Source organism: Propithecus coquereli, unplaced genomic scaffold, assembly GCF_000956105.1.
Source record: "Propithecus coquereli isolate 6110/MARCELLA unplaced genomic scaffold, Pcoq_1.0 Scaffold280, whole genome shotgun sequence".
Taxonomy (NCBI): Eukaryota; Metazoa; Chordata; class Mammalia; order Primates; family Indriidae; genus Propithecus; species Propithecus coquereli.
In genome coordinates, this window is record NW_012148397.1 from 4056659 (window position 1) to 4076131 (window position 19473).

General features: G+C 56.5%; 1 protein-coding gene across 1 annotated transcript in view; it reads left to right on the forward strand.

Annotated features, from left to right (window-relative positions):
• Positions 1-2555, forward strand: part of WFDC1 (WAP four-disulfide core domain 1) — a 28324-nt gene extending 25769 nt beyond the window's left edge. Inside the window, exons 6-7 of the mRNA XM_012648192.1 lie at positions 677-750; positions 2063-2555. Of these exons, the coding sequence (XP_012503646.1) occupies positions 677-735 (59 nt within the window). The 3' untranslated portion in view covers positions 736-750; positions 2063-2555. The remainder of the gene's footprint in view (positions 1-676; positions 751-2062) is intronic.
• Positions 2556-19473: the final 16918 nt, after the last annotated feature.

The following is a 19473-nucleotide window of genomic DNA, read 5'->3' on the forward strand; positions in this document are numbered from 1 at the left end:
CCATCTACCCACCATCCATCCACTCACCCACTATCCATCCATCCTTCATCCATCCAACATGTCTCTATCAAGAATTACAGCACCCATTTGCCAAGCAGTACTCATCACTCCATGCTGGAGGTCGGGGCTGCATTTGTGAACGTGACAGCCCCAGTCCCCGCTGTCCTGCAGCTAACATCAAGCAGGAAATTCAAACATGAAAAAAGCCCAAGTGGTTATTTCATGATAGTAGTGACAAGCCCTACTGACATCACATGCCGGATACTATGAGGACACTTGGACCAGCTGGTCAGCAAAGGCTTCCTCAGGAGGGGCGTGAGGCTCAGCCTGAAGCCTGAGAAGTGGTGGGCAGCAGAATGGGGATGTGACGCTCCTGACGTTGGAAGCAACTTGGCCGTCCCTGCAGCGGGGAGTGTCCTGAGCTGGGGAGGGCCACAGGAGGTGGGGCCAGAAACATAGGCAGGTCTGGTGACACCAGCTCGGGGGCTCTGGGAAGGGAGGGGAGTTGCTGCAGGTGGTGACTGAGTGGCCTCGTTTGGGGGAGGGGAGGAGAGGGCCAGGTCACCAGGCCTGGCTGAGGCATCTGGACTCAATCCGGAAGGCCCTAGTGAGCCATGGGAGGTGTTTGAGCAGGAATAGACACACCTGCCCTGACGGAGCGGTGGTCTTTTTGCAGAGGGTGACTCAAAGAATGTGACAGAACCTGGAAGGGGACAGCAGAGGCACTTTCAATAAAGCAGCAACAGGCAGGTACGTGGAGGAGCGTACGAGTGGATGAGGGGTGCACGCCGCAGGCAGGCGTCCCGGGCGGCTTTCATGCCACGGTGGCCAGCGGGAGGTGAGAGCAGAGCTCGCCCTGCCCGTAGGATATTTCAGTCCCCTACGCGGTAGGTCCTCACTTAACATGGCGAGAGGTTCTTGGAAACTGACTTCAAGCGAAACAAAAGCCAATTTTACCGCAGGCTAACTGACACAAACAAGACTTAAATTTGCCTAAAGTCACCAAGAACCTTTCAAGAGGCCGAGTGAGGGCTTCCCGCCATTGCAAATAGAACGTACGCACAGAGCCTTGCGTGTGACCAGAAGCGGGTGTCTCTGTAACCTCTGGACCTAAACCCAAGACTGGACCGAGTGGAAACCGTCCGTTCCTTTGCCTTGAAGTCTCCAACGCCCCGTGGCATCTTGTGTGTCTGTCCCCACCTCTGTCAAACAGCTCTGTGTGGTGCCAACGATCTGATAGGCGTGGTGCCAGCTACTGGGTTGCTCAGCAGCAATCCGTGGGTGTCTACCGTAAGCCAGGTGTTGTTCTGGGGGAGCCAAACGGAGGCCCCGGGGTGGGGACAGGAAGTGGCCGGGAGGCTGGCTCCAGAGAGGGCTCCCAGGTAAGGCCGTGGCTCTGCCCTCGGGTGCCCCCAGAGGCCAGATGCAGGTGCATGTGAAGGGCAGGGAGGTCGCAGCGACCTGAGGGTCTCAGCCCCTAAACCGGAAAGAAAACCCCACCAGCCCCAAGCCCTTAAAAGCAAGAGATCCCCCCTGCCGTGTCCCTGAAAGGCAAATGTCAGACTTTGGGTCCCAGAATATCCAGGGCTGAGTCCCCCAGGGAAATGCGGAGCGCGTGGGGACTGATGCCAGCATGTCTATTGCCTGCTGATGACAGGACCTGTCCCTGGACTGTGACCGTCTAACAGGGCTGGGTGGGGGCTGGAGGATGAGGAGACCTTCAGAGGCAGTCTAGCATGGGGCTAGAAGTGCGGGCCTTGGAGCCAGCCAGGCCTGGGTTTAAATTCTCACACACCACTGTGTGACCTTGAGCGGGTGACTTCCGCCCTCCAAGCCTCAGTTTCCTCGTCTGTAAAATGGGAGTGCTGGGGAGGAGTGCCTCAGGAACCAAGTACAATGCCACCCCATAAAGACTTCGCAGCGAGTTAAGAATTTAATCTTGGCAGCAACTGGCCTCTTTCTGGTGTTTGCGGGGAGGCGGGTTGTGGATTTCTGCCCCCGCCTCTGCCCCCGCAGCGGCCCCTGTTCATCCCTTCTTTGCTTCCCTTTCCGCGGTTTGCAGGGACACTCCTCCACTTTCTGCTAAACCTGGGAGACAGTCGGGGACACAGCTTGGCGCCCGGGCTCTACGATCGGCTCAGCAGAGCAAGACCCCAGAGATGCCCAGAGACAGGACAGCAGCTCTCGGTCCCACAGGCCCTGCCTGGCTGCTGACTGCGGGAGCCGCTTCGCAGCTCCAGGTCCCTGTCTTACTGTCCCAGACAGCAGACCTTGCAGCTCCACAAGCTCTTTCACCAGAAAAGAAGCTGCTGCCTAAGTGAGCTTTTCTGAAGCCCCTAAGACAGGTCAGCATCCTGGTATTCTGTGCAGATTTCTCCCGAGTCTGGCCCTGAGAGGCACATGCCCATCCCAGAGGTTCTCAGAGTAGCCTTGGCCGAGGGAACTGGAGACGAACTTGGCTGCCAACGCGTGATTCACAGCTTTACCCACCTGGTGCTCTCGAGAGGCTGCGCCCAAGCCCCAATGTTAGCCGAAGGTGGGAGGCGGTTATTGAACAATAAAAACTACAAAACGAGACGTTCAGTCCCTAGTGTCTTGTAACACTTTGTCACTGTTTAATCGGGGTGGGAGGTGGTGTCAGCTCAGCTCTGCTTCTGTAACCAGGAGCGCCCGGGCCACACGCGTCCCTGTGTCAGTGCGGATCCCCCAAAGCAGACCCCGGGAGGGGGATTTGCTGAAAGTGATGACTAGGGAGGCTCCTGGGTAAGAGCGGCAGGGGGGTGGGGAGGTGGGACAGGAGGACAAGGCGTCTGACAAGAGGGTAGCAGGGGCCCCCGAGGGCACCTTTGGTGTACGCCCTCCGGGCGTCCTAGAGGCAGCCCGAGTCCCACCAGGGCCAGCGAGGGAGCCGCAGTGTTTATAATGCGTCCACCACCATCGGCGAGGGCAAGGGCTGCCCCTGAGGGGGAGGGTTGTCAATTCCAGGGGCAGCCCCCGGCGGGAAGGGCACAAAAGGACCCATGGGAGTGTGTGCAGAGCCCTGAGGGCGTCTGTTACACAGTCCAAATGGCGACAGGCTCTGCACACACTGTGCACACACACACACACACTGTGCACACACACACACACACGCACACACGCACACACACACACACACACACACACACACACACACACGTCTCCACAGGCTCAGGGGGAATGATGAAACTCAACCAATAAGCTTCCGTGCAAAACAGCCGCGTGGTGATGGGTATCGAAGGTTTGACAGGACTCAACCTTTTTGATTCCAAAATGGGCTTGTGCGGAGGCAACACCCGAGTACCCATATTTTAACACACCCACCCTGTGCACTGGCCACCCACCCACCCACCGGTGCACACGCTCTTTCTCCCTGTAAAACCCACATCGTCTTGGAAAACACCCCAGGTCAGGATTAAGGTGCCGACTGACGGCCGAGAGCCCCTTCGCGTCATTTCTGAGCATTGGCGCATTCGCATTACTCAAGAAGCATTTTCTTCGTGTGTTGGGAGGAACGTGAGGAAAAAATAGCTGCGTGACTCACATAAAGTCATATAAAGTGAGTGTTTGTCACACTGCCTGCGGGGGCCTGACCTCCGCTTTGATGGGGAAGAAACATGACTCTGCCCGAGAACAGCAAGTTCCGTGGGAGACAAACACATTCCGCTTCGGACAGCGAGGTCTGTGCGGATTCCAGGCGCGAGTCCTGCTGCAGGATGCACGCACGTGAGCTCTGTGGGCAAGCCCGGGGTCACAGCCAGGGTCACTCTGAAACCACGGGCGCCCCGCCTGAGCCGGATGGCCACCTCGCTGGCCTGGAGTTGGCCGGAGCTCCTGGGAGTTCCTCAGGGCTGAGACAGGGGTCTAGGGGACTGTCCACGCCCCACTGGCCACACACAGTGGAAGCAGAGACCCGGGTGGGCCTGGCAATTTCTGTGCATCTCTCAGACGAGGAAACCGAGGGTCTCAGAGTTCTTACAGGACTCACCCAAAGTCATGAAGCCAGTGAGAGCCCTGCTAGTCCGGCCTGTCGAAGCGGAGTCCCTGCAGCCACCGAGGCCCAGGGGGCACCTGCTGCTGCGGGTCCTGCAGAGGGCTCTCGGGTCAAGGGCCGGGTCAAGCCCAGCCCTGCTTCCTGGGGGCTGCCCCCTAGCTGGGCTGGAGAGGAGGCTGGAGACAGGTCAACAGGTTCCAGTCCTGGGCAGGTGTGTGCCCCTGTGAGCCCAGCCTCTGCGAAATGAGGGCAGGAAGGGGAGCTGCCTTTCCGAGTTGCTGGGCCAGGGGAGGGATGAGTGTGAGATGCCACATAGTAAGTGCTCAATAAACAGGCACAGTTATACTTCCTATTATTATTAGCCTGGCATAGTACATGCTAATTCTCTTAATCCTCACAAAACCTGATAAAGAGGGTATGAACATCTGCATTGTCCAGCTGTGGAAATTTAGCCTCAGAGAAGTTAAGCAAGTTGCCTAGGATCACCCAGCAAGCACATGGTAGAGCTGAGCTTTGAGCTCAGGGCGCTGACACCCGTCTAGATGGGCTGGTTCTGCTCTGTGACCCTCAGCAGTTACGGAACATGCCCCAGCCTTGGGGGCCACCTTTCTAAAGTGTCAACGAGAACTCCAACCTCACAGGGTTCTTGTGAACTTAATCAAGATCGTTACGAATGTGAGCGAATTGTCAACTAAGATACAAATGCCAGGGTGGGAAGGTGGTCATGTACTGCCACGGGGTGGAGACGCGGAGAAAAGTAAGACCTGCTTTCTGCCCTCAGGGAGCCCGCAGTCTTTGAGGGAGTCAGAGGAACAACCAGGGGCAAGGTCTAGTGTTGGGGACACACCTGGGAGCAGGGGTCAGGGGCGCCGAAGAAGCCTGGAGAGGGACAGTCGGGGGACTGTTGGGGACAGAGGGAGGGGCAGTCTGGGAAGGCTTCCTGGAGGTGGTGGCATGGGAATGTGGTCATAATTAATGTCCGAACAGTCCCGGGAACGTTTGCATCTCCAGGGGACCGACCGCTCTCCCTGTTTGATTTAAGCCAGAGCGTCTTGAGCTCGGCACTACTGACGTCTCGGGCAGGATCATTCCGTGTGGCGGGGGCTCTCCTGTGTGTGGCAGGATGCCGAGCAGCAGCCCTGGCCTCTACCCGCTAGGTGCCAGTAGCACCCTCCCCGCAAGTTGGGACAACCACAAATGGGACGTTGCCAAAGGCCCCCGGGGTACAGTTGCCCGGTGAGAACTTCTGGTTTAAGCCCAGTGAATCTCTGCTTTGTGCGATTCCACCCACCAGTGAGTCCCCGGAGTGCGCTCCCCGGGTCCGGGGTCGTCCGCTCTCCCGCTCACGCGCCACTCACTCATTCGCTCGCTCAGAGCGTGTCCTCTCGGGTAGCGCTCCCTGGGCACGAGCCACCTCTTCTGGCCAACTTCTCTCATTTATCACCCTTGTGTTTTTTCTTTGACGGATGCGTGAGAATGATACATGACAAAAAAATTCTGTGTCTGAAAGAGATCTCTAATGAGTTTGAAATAAAAAGATGAAAGCATATGTCGGCCTAGTTGGCAGTGCTTTTTCTTCTAATCGTATATCGAGTTACACTTGAGTTATGGTCTGTGCCACCGTCACTGTTCCCGGCTGAGACACGAAGGGGACAACCTAGAAACAGTCCCTGCCTACGCGGCACCTACCGTCTAGTGGGGAATCATATGTGGAGGGGCAAGGATTTGAACCTCGGCCCGCTGATTCCAAGGGAGCTCAAGGGCCTCCCTCCCTGGGCAGGGAGGCTCCGCCCTGTCCTCCCTGGCATTGGTGGGGGAGACACAGACGGACGGCTGACTGCGGCCAGGTGATGCGCGCCCCACCTGTGTCGGATGCGCCTGTATTTCTTGGCTTCGAATCTAGAGCAGTTTCCCTTCTGAGCCGTCACAGCCCTCCCTTGGACCTGACTGGTTTGGAAACCGGTGACAGTGCCTCCCGTCAGCGCTGAAATCTGAGCAGACATCAGCTGCCTGGGAGGAGGGAGAGCTCTGGACCGACGCTGAGCTCCCTGCTGGTCCTGGGCTGTGCGCCTCTGGACACAGACCTTAGCCCCCCTGAGCCTCAGTTTCCGCTGCTTCGAAACGGGGACAGCACCTGCCGTGCCTTCTGCAGGACCAGAGGGGATGAGGGCAAGACACAGTCCCGATCTTTATGTGAGAATCCTTTCTCCACCTGCGCCGCGAGATCCCAGTGAGCTCCCCACCCTCCCAGTCAGAACGATGGAAACAGCACTTTCCTCCCATTTCCGCCTGGCGAGGAACTGAGTGAGATCCTGGCAGCGAAGCTTGCGGCTCAAGGCCTGGCCCTCAGGAAACGCCGGCCAGACAGAGTCGTGACCTGCCGTCGTGTGAACAGAGGGACGGGACCTGGGGCTGCGGGGAAGCTGCCTTTTGTAGGAGCAGCAGGAGGAGGAGGAACAGAGAGAGAGAGAGAGAGAAGCCACCTTCTGGGTTTTCTTTGGTTTCCCAGCCACCTTGATGCTTTTCCAGGACTTTCTTCCAATTGCAGCAAACGTGGCTGCCCTCCTGTACTACAAGCTTCGAGGCAAGAACTCTGTGGTCCCTGGTAGCCAGCTGCCCCCGACTTTGGCTTAGGCTGGCACGAATGGGCTTGTGTTAGCTGCAACCGAAACCAAACCAAGCCACAAAAGCACGCACTGACTGAGACAGTCTGGCAGGCTGAAGGCCCCAGGGGCTCTGTTGGAAACACTTACGATCCGGGTGCCAGCGACTCCTGCCCCGGACCCGGTCACATGCAAAGAAAAACCCAGCAGGCCGCGGAAGCTCCTGGGCAGCCACCCTGCCTGTGACTGCCAAGAAACCTTCCCATCCCACCCACCCCACGTTCCACACCCACACCCCCTGCTCCCAGAGCTCCGCCAGGGCAAGCTCCACACCGGACCCAGGAACCCGTCTGAGCAGGTGCCTTGAGCCTGGCAACGCCCTGCACACAGAAGCGGTAGTCACAGCTTCACTGGTGACCGCCAGGCTCGGTGCTACGCGACGACTTCTACCATCTCAGCAGCCCTGTCGGAAAGGAGCCATCGTCCCCACCGCCGGCGGAAGGAACAGAGGCTCAGATCTTGGCCTGAGTCAGCGTCTTGCTCAGGGCCACACAGTCACCAAGCAGGGGAGCCAGGCCTTTGCTTTCTTCTTGCACGACATAAACGAGTTTATTACTAACATCTTAAAATATAAACAAAGCACAGACCGTGATGGAGCGGGTCTCTTTGTACTTCTCCCCCAGATAACCGAGACCCTTCCGGTGTTCTAGCCACGCTCCGAGTTGGCCCCAAAGACCCGGGGAGGAGCCGAAGCTCCAGGGCTCGGGGAACAGCTCTCGGCCGTGAGGCTCACACGCGGGCCCCAGGACCCCTCCCCAAGGCAGGTCCCAGCGGCGGGACCCCACGAGCGATCACCGCCCCCATAGCTGGCCCCGCTGCTAGTCTACCACATGCCTTTGTGGGGTGGGGAAAGGGTGCCCATCCTCTGCCGCCAGCACGTCCAAGCCTGCACAGGTGGGAGTGGCACTCCCTAGGGCTCCACCCGCCCTGCCCGGGCACAGCTGGCAGCCCAGGCAGGGCTTCCTCAGAGCCAGGCAATACCGTGTCGCCTTCCTGGCACCTGTGAGGCGTGAGGCGTGTCTCCTTGAGCCCCCTCCGGAGGTGGGAGGCCGACGCCCAGGAGGAAAATGTGTGGCCGAGGTCTAAACGTGGGCCTGGGAGCTCAGCCCCACATGGAAGGCTTCTCCCGCGCGGAGGTGACGCCAGGACCTGAGGACCGGCAGGGGGCGTTGCCTCCGCAGCTGGCCAAGGCAGGCTCGCTAGGATTTCCTGTCCTCGGTTTAGCACCAACCAGGAGCCCCGATGCTGTGTGACTGCCTCTCTCCCAGGGCAGCATCTCCACCGTCCCCCGGCAGGACGCTGCCGAGTTCTCTGTCCTGGCTCTGTGGCATCTCTTGGGAAGTCTTCCCTGAGCCTCACCAACATGTCCCCTCCATGTCCCCTCCATGTCCCCACTCGGCCTGCACAGTGACATTGTAACATACGTCGTGTGGTTTTGCTCCTTCCTCTCTGGACCGAGAGCTCAGGAGGGCAGAGGCGCTGTCACACAGTAGGTGCCCAACTGCTGAATCAGTGAGTGACCAAAGGGACGAGGTCGAGTCTGCTCCTAGGGAGGGACCTGAGAGTCACACTCACCCTCATCTGTCCCCCACCTCCGTGCCTAGCCATAGGGGACAGTGGAAACAGGTGCGTGGATGGATGATGGGTGGATGGGTGGGTGAGTCCACCCAGGGGCCGTGCAGCCTGATAACTAGCAGCACAGGCTCTGGGATCGGACTCCAGGGACACAAACCTGGCTCCTCTCTTCTAGCCGTGTGACCGTGGTCCAGCTGCCACCCCTGTGCACCTGGACTGCGTCCCAGGCCGGGTCCCCAGAAGCAGGTCCTGAGACAAACACTCGTGTGCAAGTGACTTATTAAGCAAGGGCCCTCGGCAGAAACCGGGGAGGGGCCGCGGGAACTGGGGATGGTGCGGCTTCAGGCCAAGCGCCGGCCCGGCCGACCCCACAGGGAGCCCTGGAGGGCGAGTTACTCAGGGACAGAGGGCGAGTTACTCAGGGACAAGGAGCAGGGCTCGCCTGCCTTGCACCGGCCTGTCCTGGCCAAGGGACACCCTGGAGGGAAGGACAGTTCCAGGTACTCCTGGTCTCGCACTTCCAAGCAGAGCGGCCCGGGAGCCCAGATCTGGACGTGCCGGCTGTCAGAGAGGAGGCCGCCAGCACCCAGGGAGGGGAGCACAAAACCGGGGTGAAGGTTCTGGGCAGGGCACAGGCATCGTCTGCTGTCATTTGCTCTTCTGTAAGATGAGGACGCCGAGCGCAAACAAGGCGTTAGTTATGAGGACTGAGCGAGAGCAAAACTGTGATCACAGAGCCTGGTGCCGGGTCAGCGACGTTCGTTGTTCGCTAGAACCGAACCGCCCCTGCCCTGCCGCCAGCTCCCCCTCGCCACGCTCGCAGGCGGGACGAAGCAGCCTCCCCACTGGCTCAACCGGCTGCCCGGCGCCCGCCCCTCGCCGCCCAGACTGTCACACGTGTCTTTGTGTCCAGGCTGGTTGGTAAAAGTGACAGCCGGACCCAAGGCCGGGAGGACGCTGACTCTGGGATGTGCAGCCGCAGTACCCAGCCTGCGGCCCTGGGAGCACTCCGGTCTGCCGCAGGGGCCTGGGGGTGCTTGGATGGGGTGACTGTCCCTGGGTCTTGGCTCCCGTAGGGTTCACCGTGGCCGAGGTGCTCCGTGGCCTCTGGCCAGGGCGCTCTTACTCATTTATCATTCGACAAAATTCTAGCATGGTGCTGGGAGTAAAACAAGAAACACAACGGGTGGGTCCCCTTGCCCTGGCGGAGCCACGGTCCATCGCGAGCACAGAGAGCAAATGAACGAACAGGCGAGGTCGGTGAACAGAAGCGCTTTGGGGGCAAATCGAGCAGAATGGCGCAGGGAGAGGGACAGGTGGGTACCGCTTCTTATTTTTTAACCTTTTCAGTTTGAAATAATTTCAGTCTCACAGGAAGCGACAAAGATTGTCAGAGAGGTCCTGGGTCCCCCACCTCAGTTTCCCCCGTGGCCGCCTCTCACGCAACAGTGGTGCCCGTCAGAGCCGGCATCGGGCGCCGCCGCAGCGCAGGCGCAGCCGGGCCTTGGTGTCCACGGGGACGTTCCAGCAGCAACATGCTATTCCTCCCAGGACGTGCTTCCGAGTCATCTCATCACGTGTGTGGACCGGGACACAGAGCCACTGCGTCACGCCAGGGGTGCCCGATGCTACCCCTTGTGGTCACACCCTCGCCACTCCTAACCCCTGCGTCCACAAATCCGTCCTCTACGTCCACGATTTTGCCATTTCAGGAATGTCATGTAACTGGAAACACAGGTATGCGACCTCTAAGGTTTGCACAGATCCTTCGCCACACTCCCCAGGTCTCTCCCCTCCCCCTGCCCCTCCGCCCAGCCCCTTCCTCCCCCCTCCCCCTCCTTTACCCCCAAAAGCTCCAGGGTGCGTTTCCAAGGAAACAGGAACATTCTCTTACAGAACTAGAGCAGGGTGACGAAAACCGGCGGGTCCGCATCAACACGGTGCCATTGCCGCAGACCTCATTCAAACCCACCAACTGTCCCCCTGACGTCCTTGACAGCAAAAGACAAAGTCAGGTTTTCGAGTCCCGGATCTGATGCACCATCACGAGTCGCATGTGCTCGCGATCGCTCTTTCGGGTCCTGCCCCCGGAGCATCCCACAGCCAGCCCCCCACTTTCCCGACGTGGACCTCTTCGGGGAACACGGGCCAGTCATCTTCCAGGGTGTCCCCCATTTGGGCGTGAGCTTACGTCACAGTGAGATTCAGGTTAAGCTTTTTGGCAGGAACACCCCAGAAGCAACACTGTATCCTCTGTGCCCCACATCGGGGGACATGTGATGTCACTTGTCCCGTTCCTGGTGGTGACGACGCTGATCCCTCGGATAACTTGGTGTCTGCCAGGTTTCTGCACTGCAGGGGACGGTTTCCCCTTCGTAATTAGTAAGTCTCTCGTGGGGATGTACTTGGAGACCTCCCAAACATCCAGTTTCTCGTTAAACTTTCACCTGTATTGTTTCAAGAGAACTTTTCATTGAAGCGAAACTCGTCCAGAGAAAGGTACACAAACTGCAAGTTCCGTTCAGTGGATTGTTACGAAGTGAACACACAGGCGCCGCAGCAGGAGGGGGCGCGTCAGTCTCGGGGTGCTCAGGGAAGGCTGCCCCAGGGGAGGGGACCCTACACCTAGGCCTGAATGCAGGGAGGGTCAGTCCCGTGAACAGCTGAGGCAGAGCGTGCCTGGCCCAGGGACCTGCAGAGTACCACGGCCCAGAGCAGGACTGGGCTGTCACACAGCCAGGAGGCAGGAGGAGGCGTTGACAGATGGGGCCAGGATGAGGAATCCGTCATCCGGGTCCAGAGGTGCTCCCAGGAAACAGTGGGAACAGCGCAGGGGTGGGGAGTGAGAGAGGGAGGGAAGCTGCGCAGAGGGCGGAGAGGTGGAACAGGCCCCGGGCTCTGCCCTCCGAGCCTGCGGAAGCTGAGGCATTTGCTCAGTGCAGGTCAGTCAAGGCAGGTGGGGGAGGACAGTGACCTTCTGTTAACATTCTGGCCCAGGTGCCCAAATAAAATCCCTCAAGCGGAGAGCCCCAGTGCGCGCAGCAACAGCCTTTGTTTGAAGGTGAGTAGGGACGTGAGCAACAGCTCCCGTTCTCTAAACAGGGAGGGACACGCTCTGTGTTGCCGAGAACCAACGGGGGCCGGGGAGAGGGAGACCCACCTCCCTGTGCCCTGGCTCGGGGGATTCCAAGCCCCCCAGGGAACTGAGCCCGGGACAGGCTGCACCAAACCAGGGGAAAGGAGGGTCCGGCCCGAGAACCCCCTTCGTTCCCCTCCCCATTTCTAACAGCTGCTGTACCGAGAACTAACCTCCCCCCCTCGGGCACGGCCTCACTCGGGAGCCTCCAGGGAGGTTTCCAAGGGAGAAACTAAGAACTTTAAACTCTGCGTTGTATCAAAAAGCCAACAGAAACTGGGGTGGAGCTGCGGTGTGGCTCACACCTGAAATTCTAGCACTTTGGGAGGCCTGGAGTTCAAGACCAGCCTGGGCAACATAGTGAGACTCGACTCGCTACAAAAATTTGACAATTAGCCGGGCGTGGTGGCGCAAGCCTGTAGTCCCAGCTACTCTGGAGGCTGACGCAGGAGGATCGCGTGAGCCCAGGAGTTTGAGGCTGCCGTGAGCTATGATTGCACCACTGCACTCCAGCCTGGACAACACTGTGAGACCCCATCTCAAAAGAAAAGGAAAAAAGGCCAATAGAAATCAGATATTTAACTTCTGATCAGCTATTTTCCTAACTAAAAATATTAATTCGTTCATGCTTCATTCAACAAATACAAATTCAGTGCCTACTTTTAAAATGTATTTTTATTGAGATAAAATTCACATAACATAAAATTCACCATTTCAAAGTGCTATTCAGTGGGTTTTAGTATATTCACAAGGCTGTACAAATATTCCAATTCCAGAACATTCCAATTCCAGAACATTGTCATCACCCAAAAAAGAGACTCCATACCTCCAAGTTTCCCCTCCAGCCCAGCCTGTGGCAACCACTCTGCTTTCTGTCTCTACGGCGTTGCCTGTTCGGAACAGTTTATATAAAGGGAATCACACGGTATGCGGCCTTTCGTGACCCGCTTCTTTGACTCGGCGTGGTGCCTTCAAAGCTTCTCCGTGTCGTAGCACGGAGCAGCGCCACGTTCCTTTCTGAGCCGACTAACATCCCGTTGTTCGGGTGGCCCACGTGGTGCTCATCCGTTCACTGTTGGTGGACATTTGGGCGCCTTGCACTCGACGCCTTCTTTCAAACTCCTGACGGTGGTAAAGCGCCACCGCTCTGGGGTCCCCTGCAGGGGATCTCACTTGGTCCGGCAGCAGGACGGCCTCTCCGGGGAAGCCACAATTCTGTTAAAACTGAGTGGGGAGCAGCAGTCGGCAGGCTGGGAGTCCAGGAGTGCGGGGCCCTGGGGAGGGCTCCAGACCCAGGGGACAGGTCAGGCGGGGGCTGGTGGGGGCAGTGTGCCCCGGGGCCTTGAGAAGGAAGGGTTTGGGGTGGCCGCAGTGGACAGATGCGATGCAGAGACAGCCAGGGCCAGGGCTTAGGGGAAGGAATCTGCACTCAGAGGAGGTGACAGTCAGGTGTGAGTTTTAGGCTGCCAGGACATCGGTGCTAAAACTGGAACCATCCCGGCCAAACCAGGCTGGCCGGTCGCCTTCGTGAGTGACCGTGGGAGCCCGATCTGGGGAGTTTACATATGGAAGGTCTTGGGCCTCTGTGCTTTGGACTGAGATTCCCTTGACCCTGAGTGACAGGTCTGGGATGCTTTTGAATTTTTGAATAGAGAGTGAATTTTACATTTTAAAAGGAAGTCAGGTTTCCAGCTGCACGACATGCTGGGAAAGGCAAAGCTACAGAGGCACGAAAAGGCCAGTGGGTGTCATGGTCCGGGGAGGGGGGCAGGGATGACTAGGGCAGCAAAGCTGTTCCGTGTAACACCGTGAGGGCGGACGTGTGTCACTGTGTGCCTGTCCAAACCCACAGAATGACAGCTCCGAGAGCGAATCCTCGTGTAAACAATGGACTTTATTAATAACAACATATCAGTGTCTGTTCATCGATTGGCTACGCACGGTGCTCACGGCAAGAGGAACCATGTGGGCGGCGAGGGGCATCGTAGGGGAACTGTCTGCGATTTCTGTGCCACTTGTCTAGGAACCCAAAACTGCCCTAAAAAATCAAGTCTATTTCAGAAAGGATTCAATTTACACTTAACAAATGCCATTGTGTGTGGTGGACAAACGTCCCACCAGACACCCATCCATTGGCCTGCGGAGAATCGTGAGCAGAGATCTTGGAGGAGTGAAGAGATAAGATCTTGCAGTTCGAGGATCCCGAAATCAGTCTTTCTCAGTCTGGGTCTTTCTTCTTTCCGCCTCCCCACCCTACTGTTTTCTCCGCACAGGCAGATCTCTTTCAGCCATACCATTACCTTCTAGAAGGTTCCACAACTTTCCCCTGGCCCAAGTCCTTCCCTCTTCATCTGAAAATCCTTTGGTTCATCGGTTTATTTACGAGCCAGGTGCTTGGATTTGATGAGGAGGATTCCCAGGCCTGTCCCAGCCAAGGGGAAATGTCACCTGGTGACATTGATCAAGCAGTGATGTCAGCTACAGGCAAAGGAAAGGGGGAGGAGAGAGCGGAGGTACCTGTGCTGCATGTTCACCTCGTGGAACTTAGCAAGTCGCAAGGCCCCTGGCGACATGTTGCACAGGTCTGCACCTCGTCTCCCCCCGTGGAATGAAGCCCCTTGGAAGCCCAGCAACGGCCCACAGCTGGAGGAAGCTCTCAGCCTAGGTTGGCCGGTCACTCAGTAAACAGCGGCTGCGGAAGAGGTGACAGCGAAAGCATGACGGGGACAGTGCCAGGAAGCTCTGCGTGCGAGCACGGGCACTGACCGCGGTTTTGGCGCGAATGCACAGATCCGTTCACGGAAGAGGCTTCGCTACTGGCCCCGCTGAGCACATTTCCACCTGGGGCCCGGGCTCTGGCCCTTCCCTCCGCCTGGAACGCTTTTCCCCCGCACCCGCACAGGGCCCTCTCACTCACTCACGCGGGTGTCTGTCCCAGTGTCACCTCTCCTGACCCCCCTAGCCACAGAGCCTGGCTCTCCGCCCCCAGCCTCCCCAGCTGTCCCCGCAGTGCTGCCCACTGGACTCATCTCCTGGGGCTGCCGCAACAAATGGCCGCAAACCGGTGGCTCGAAACAAAGGACGTTTCTTTCCTCTCAGTTCTGGAGGCCAGAAGTCTGCAACCCAGGTGTGAGCAGGGCCGCGCTCCCTCTGGAGGCTCCAGGGAAGGGTCCTTTCTGCCTCTGCCTCTTCCAGCTCCTGGCAGCTGCCAGCATCTCTGGTCTTGTGGCCACATCGCTCCAGTCTCTGCCTCCATCTTCACGTGGCCTTCGTGGATTTAGAGACCACGCAGTCAGTCCAGGATGACTTCATCTCGAGATCCTTAACTTAATTATATCTATAAAGACCCATTTTCCAAATAAGGTCACATTCACAGTTTCCAGGAGTTAGGACGTGGACATATCTTTTTTGGGGGGGGCCATTTTTCAACCCACGACACGCACTGCCTGGCTTTGCATCACACATGGATTTACCTGCAGCCTGTCTCGCTCGCTAGGAGATGAGACACAAGAAAGCAGGAATAGGGTAAACACAGCACGAGCTCCGGCACCACGTGGTAGGTGCTTAAAGATATTTGTTGAGGCCAGGTGCATTGGCTCATGCCTATAATCCCCTGGTGCTGAATCTAAAAGACACAGGTGACCAGGTACGGCGGCTCATGCCTGTAATCCTGGCACTCTGGGAGGCCGAGGTGGGAGGATCACTTGAGCTCAGGAGTTCGAGACCAGCTTGAGCAAGAGTGAGAGCCCCGTCTCTACAAAAAATAGAAAAATTAGCCGAGCATGGTGGCGCATGCCTGTAGTCCCAGCTACTTGGGAGGCTGAGGCAGGAGGATCACGAGCCCAGGAGTTTGAGGTTGCAGGGAGCAGTGATGATGCCACTGCACTCAAGCCTGGGCCATAGAGTGAGACCCTGTCTCAAAAAACAACCAAACAAAATATTGTTGAATAAATGAAATGGTTTTACCTTTCAGAATCCGGATGTGTTCATCTGTAAAATGATTATAGTATTGCCTGTGTGCACAGTCATTAAAAAACAAACAGAATTGAGGGTTTATGCAAGGAGCCATAACTTCAAACTAATTTCCAAAACTAGGAACAGTTGTATGAAAATCGCCTTTGTGCAATATTCTCTTTCTGAAAAGGATGCCTTCAGCGCCAACCTTATGACTTGTGAGATTTTTTACCAAATAAACTTCAGGTGCCTTGAGGTTGCGTCAGGGCTTCCCGACAGGTGCATTGTTGGGACGTACTTTGTGGGCAATGAAAAGGCGCCACTTTCACATGGAGAGTGAATGGGAGTCACAGAGCGTGACCTCATTGTTCCAGGTGCCCAGAGCAGACATTTCCAGAAAGGCTGGATGCCTTCGCCTGGGTCCCACCCATGACGCTCATCACCGGCCAACGTGGCAGGGTCATTGTCAGAGCTGCAAACCTCAGGAACTTTGCCAGCTGCCTGTGTGAGCTGAAGAGAGTCCTTGGGAGTGGGCTCTAGAACTTTCCAGGCTGAAGGCAGAAAAAACAAACAAATGAAAAACTCTTAAAGGAAAAACATCTTGAAGTCAGTGGGGATGACCATGGACTCCAAATAAAGTGACAGAGCTCAGAAAGGACGTCGAAAACATACACCAATAGCATGTGTCACTTCTAGGGGAATGGGCGACACAGAACAACAGAAAAAACCAACTCAAAAAATAAAGTTGTGGGTAACTAACTAGATTAGATGACTCAGAATATAAAAAGCGAAGGATAGAAAAACAAAAATGAAAATCACAACAAAATTCCATTAAATCTGTTAAAGGGAACCAAAAGAGACTGTAGAACTATTTGTTTGTATTTCTGAAAGGCTTTCAGATAGTTCCTGACAGAACTTGGAATGAGATATTTATTCCAAAATCAAAATAAAGGATGACAGCAAACGGCAGCCAGCGTGCGCACCTCAAACAGCCTGGAAATAAAACACGAAAGGGGATGATAGAAGTCGGAGTAATGGTAACAACTGTAACAATGTAGACACAATACATTTCCCTATTATAATGCAAATGATGTCAAATTAGATTAAAATCAAATTTCAGTAATCTGCTATTTACGAGAGGGTCACAGCCAATAAATATTCTGGGGCACACATGATGTTTCAGGAACATCGTGTACCATGATAAACACTGGGCAGGTGCAGAACGAAGAAGACAGACAAGTTACCTCTCGTGGAACTTGGAGATGGAACAGAACAGCTACCAGTAAGGTATGGGGTGTAGATCCTCAGATGGAAGCCATGGGGGAGAAACACGGAGACGTCAGCTCTACAAAGCGAAACAGAAGGAATGCATTTCAATAAGACAGAGATGGCGCGAAGCAGTTACAAAAGTCATAATGAACAGGTAAATCGCACGCACTGACAACACAGCAGCACAACACAGAAAGAAAAAATTCAGACACACAAGAAAAATGGACGGGAAAGTGATTATTTTGGGAAACTTTAAACTCTTCCTGCATCAGATCAAGTAGTCGACGATCAATACGGACGGGAAGTACGTAACTAGGAAGTTAGAATGAACAGACACAGAACTGATTTACAAAAGACGCACCTTTAAAATGCCCTTACAGAGAAGAACACACCAACATTTCTAGTGCCATTGAAATCTTTATAAAAATGACACACAAACCAGTCACTAAGCCCAATCAATGAAGAAAGTTTAGCAGACGTGTGCAGACTACATTTTCTGATCCCAGTGCAACAAAAATCAAAAATTAAACAAATTTAAGCCTAAGGGTGCCCATCCAGCTGCCTCTGGGCACAAAGCTGATCTCTTTAACTGCTCTCTCTGCGGTCCGCTCCTTTTTTTTTTTTTATTCTTTTTTTAAATCCCACCAGGTCCAGGTATTCTCACAATATCCACCACCTGGCGTTTCCTTCCTGAGTGCTCTGGGCTTTCTCAGACCTGGTCCACAGATCCAAGCCGTGGCATCGCTGGGCTGGAGCAGAGGCCGTGGTGACCGGATTGCAGGGGCTGGGCTGTCAGGCATTTTTGGGCATTTGATTGGCACATCACTCCCTGCCGTGACTGCTGCACCATCTGGAGAAAAGACACCTTGGAAAAGCACGAAGTTCTCTGCCAACGAAGCATTCTCCTTCCCAGGATCCAGCATTATCTTAAAGTTACGGAATGCCGGACAGGAAGGACCTGAGAGACAACTGAGCCGAGTTCTCGGGTTTTCTTGATATCAAGAGTGGAATCCCCCGAGGACCTGCCACGTCAGGTACTGCCAGGAAGTGCCACCAGGTATTCCACCTGTGCAAGCACCAGCTCTGCCCGCACAGTGGGACCAGGGGGTCGGTTTCTGGGTATCTCCCCTTGGTTCCTCCAGAACACTCTCCACCCTTCCCCTCTCTTCTCCTTTGGACTCTGGGCCCAGGAGGCTGCATCCATGGCTCCCCTGCCCTCTGGCTTCTGGCCGGAGCTGTTTCCGGTCACCGAAGTGCTCAGCTGCACAGCTGCCCTCTCCAGCGCACTGCTCTCGCCTGTGGCTCTTCAGGCCTCGCGTGGCAGCAGCTCCCCATGGCTGCGAATCCTGGGTAGCGGCGCAATCCTTCTGCTTTCTCAACGCCCTGCCCGCACCTTTGTAAACAGTCTCTTTCTCAGATTCTCCTCAAATCCCTCAGTTTGAGGGTGCTACCTGTTTCTCGCTGGGACCGTGACTCATGCAAGCAGGTGGTGACATCCCCGCTTTTGTGGATGAGTAAACGGAGGTGGAGAGAGATGAAGAGAGTTGCCCACGGTTACGTATCTGAAAGGGACAGGTCTGGGGGATTCAGACCTGGACTGGCACCGGGATTTGCTTTTTCCACTATTCCTGCACCGTTGTTGAAAGTGGTGGAGTGGGGAGCAGCGTGATGTGGCCACCTCGTGTGTTTCCTTAAAAGGGGAGGATGTAGGAGGGACCAGAAGGGCCACTAGAACTGCCCGCCAGGTTGAACGGGGCTGAAGCGACCAGCGCTTGGGGAGCAGCTGGAGTGATATGTGCTCAAAAGGGTCCACTCCACGGACAAAGGCAAGGCCACCTCCTGTAGTGCATAAGGAACCTTGCTCTAGACACAAGAAAACCAGGGCACAGAGCAGTGGCACAGCCTTCCCCAAAGCCACCCTGCTGTGAGTGGTAGGTCTAGTTACAGTGTCTAGTCCCATCGGAAGCCAAAGAAAGTCCTCACACTTTTCAACGCAACTGGAAACCGTCTACACTGCACATTCACCCACATACTTCTGGAGCCATTTGAGCCCGGCAGCTCCCAATGCTGATGATGAGGATGATGCCCCCAGACTCGATGCCAGGCCCTGCCCCAGCCCTTCCTACACAGCACGGTCTGTCGAAACCTCTCAGTATCCCAGTGAAGGATGTGCTGTCATGGAGGCCATTCTACAGATCAGTAAACTGAGGCCCAGAACCTGTAAGAAAGCTGCCGGAAGTCCCAGATTAGCAAGCGCGGGGGCCCATTCTGAGATCACCCAGGACCACACAGCGGCCCAAAGCAGCGTGGTCCTCAAAGCCTCCCGCCCCAGGATCGCTCCCAGGCCCCTGGAGGAGAGGTCTTAGCCTTCCGCTCCGCCCCAATGGCAGACGAGGTAACTGAGGCTCAGAGAGGCCACGTGACACGCGCAGCTCGGTCTGCTGCCCCCCGCACGTTGGTGTTGCCCACCCTGGGCGACTGCAGAGAGTCACCGGGGAGCCTGTGGAACAGCCAGCTCCCTGGACGCTCCAGACCCGAAGACTCGGTGGGGAGGGGTCTGGGAATCCCGATTTTAAAATCCATAAAACTGCCTGGGTCAGTTTGCGCCTCTACCTCCCATTCCAGGTGATTCTTCTGTTCTGGCAAGTCCGGGAAACCGCCCATGCTCCGAGGCGACCCTGCCGCGGTCCCCAAGGACCCTGGGGTCCCGGGCGAGGGCGCGGGGCGGGGCCAGGTCCGCGGGGCACCGCCCTATGCGCGGCCCCTCCCCGGGGGCGGGGCCTCACCTGCGGCGCGCAGGTAGGCGGCTACCAGGTAACCCGCGTCCGGCCCAGGAGGCTTGGGCGCGCGCACCGGCGCGGGCC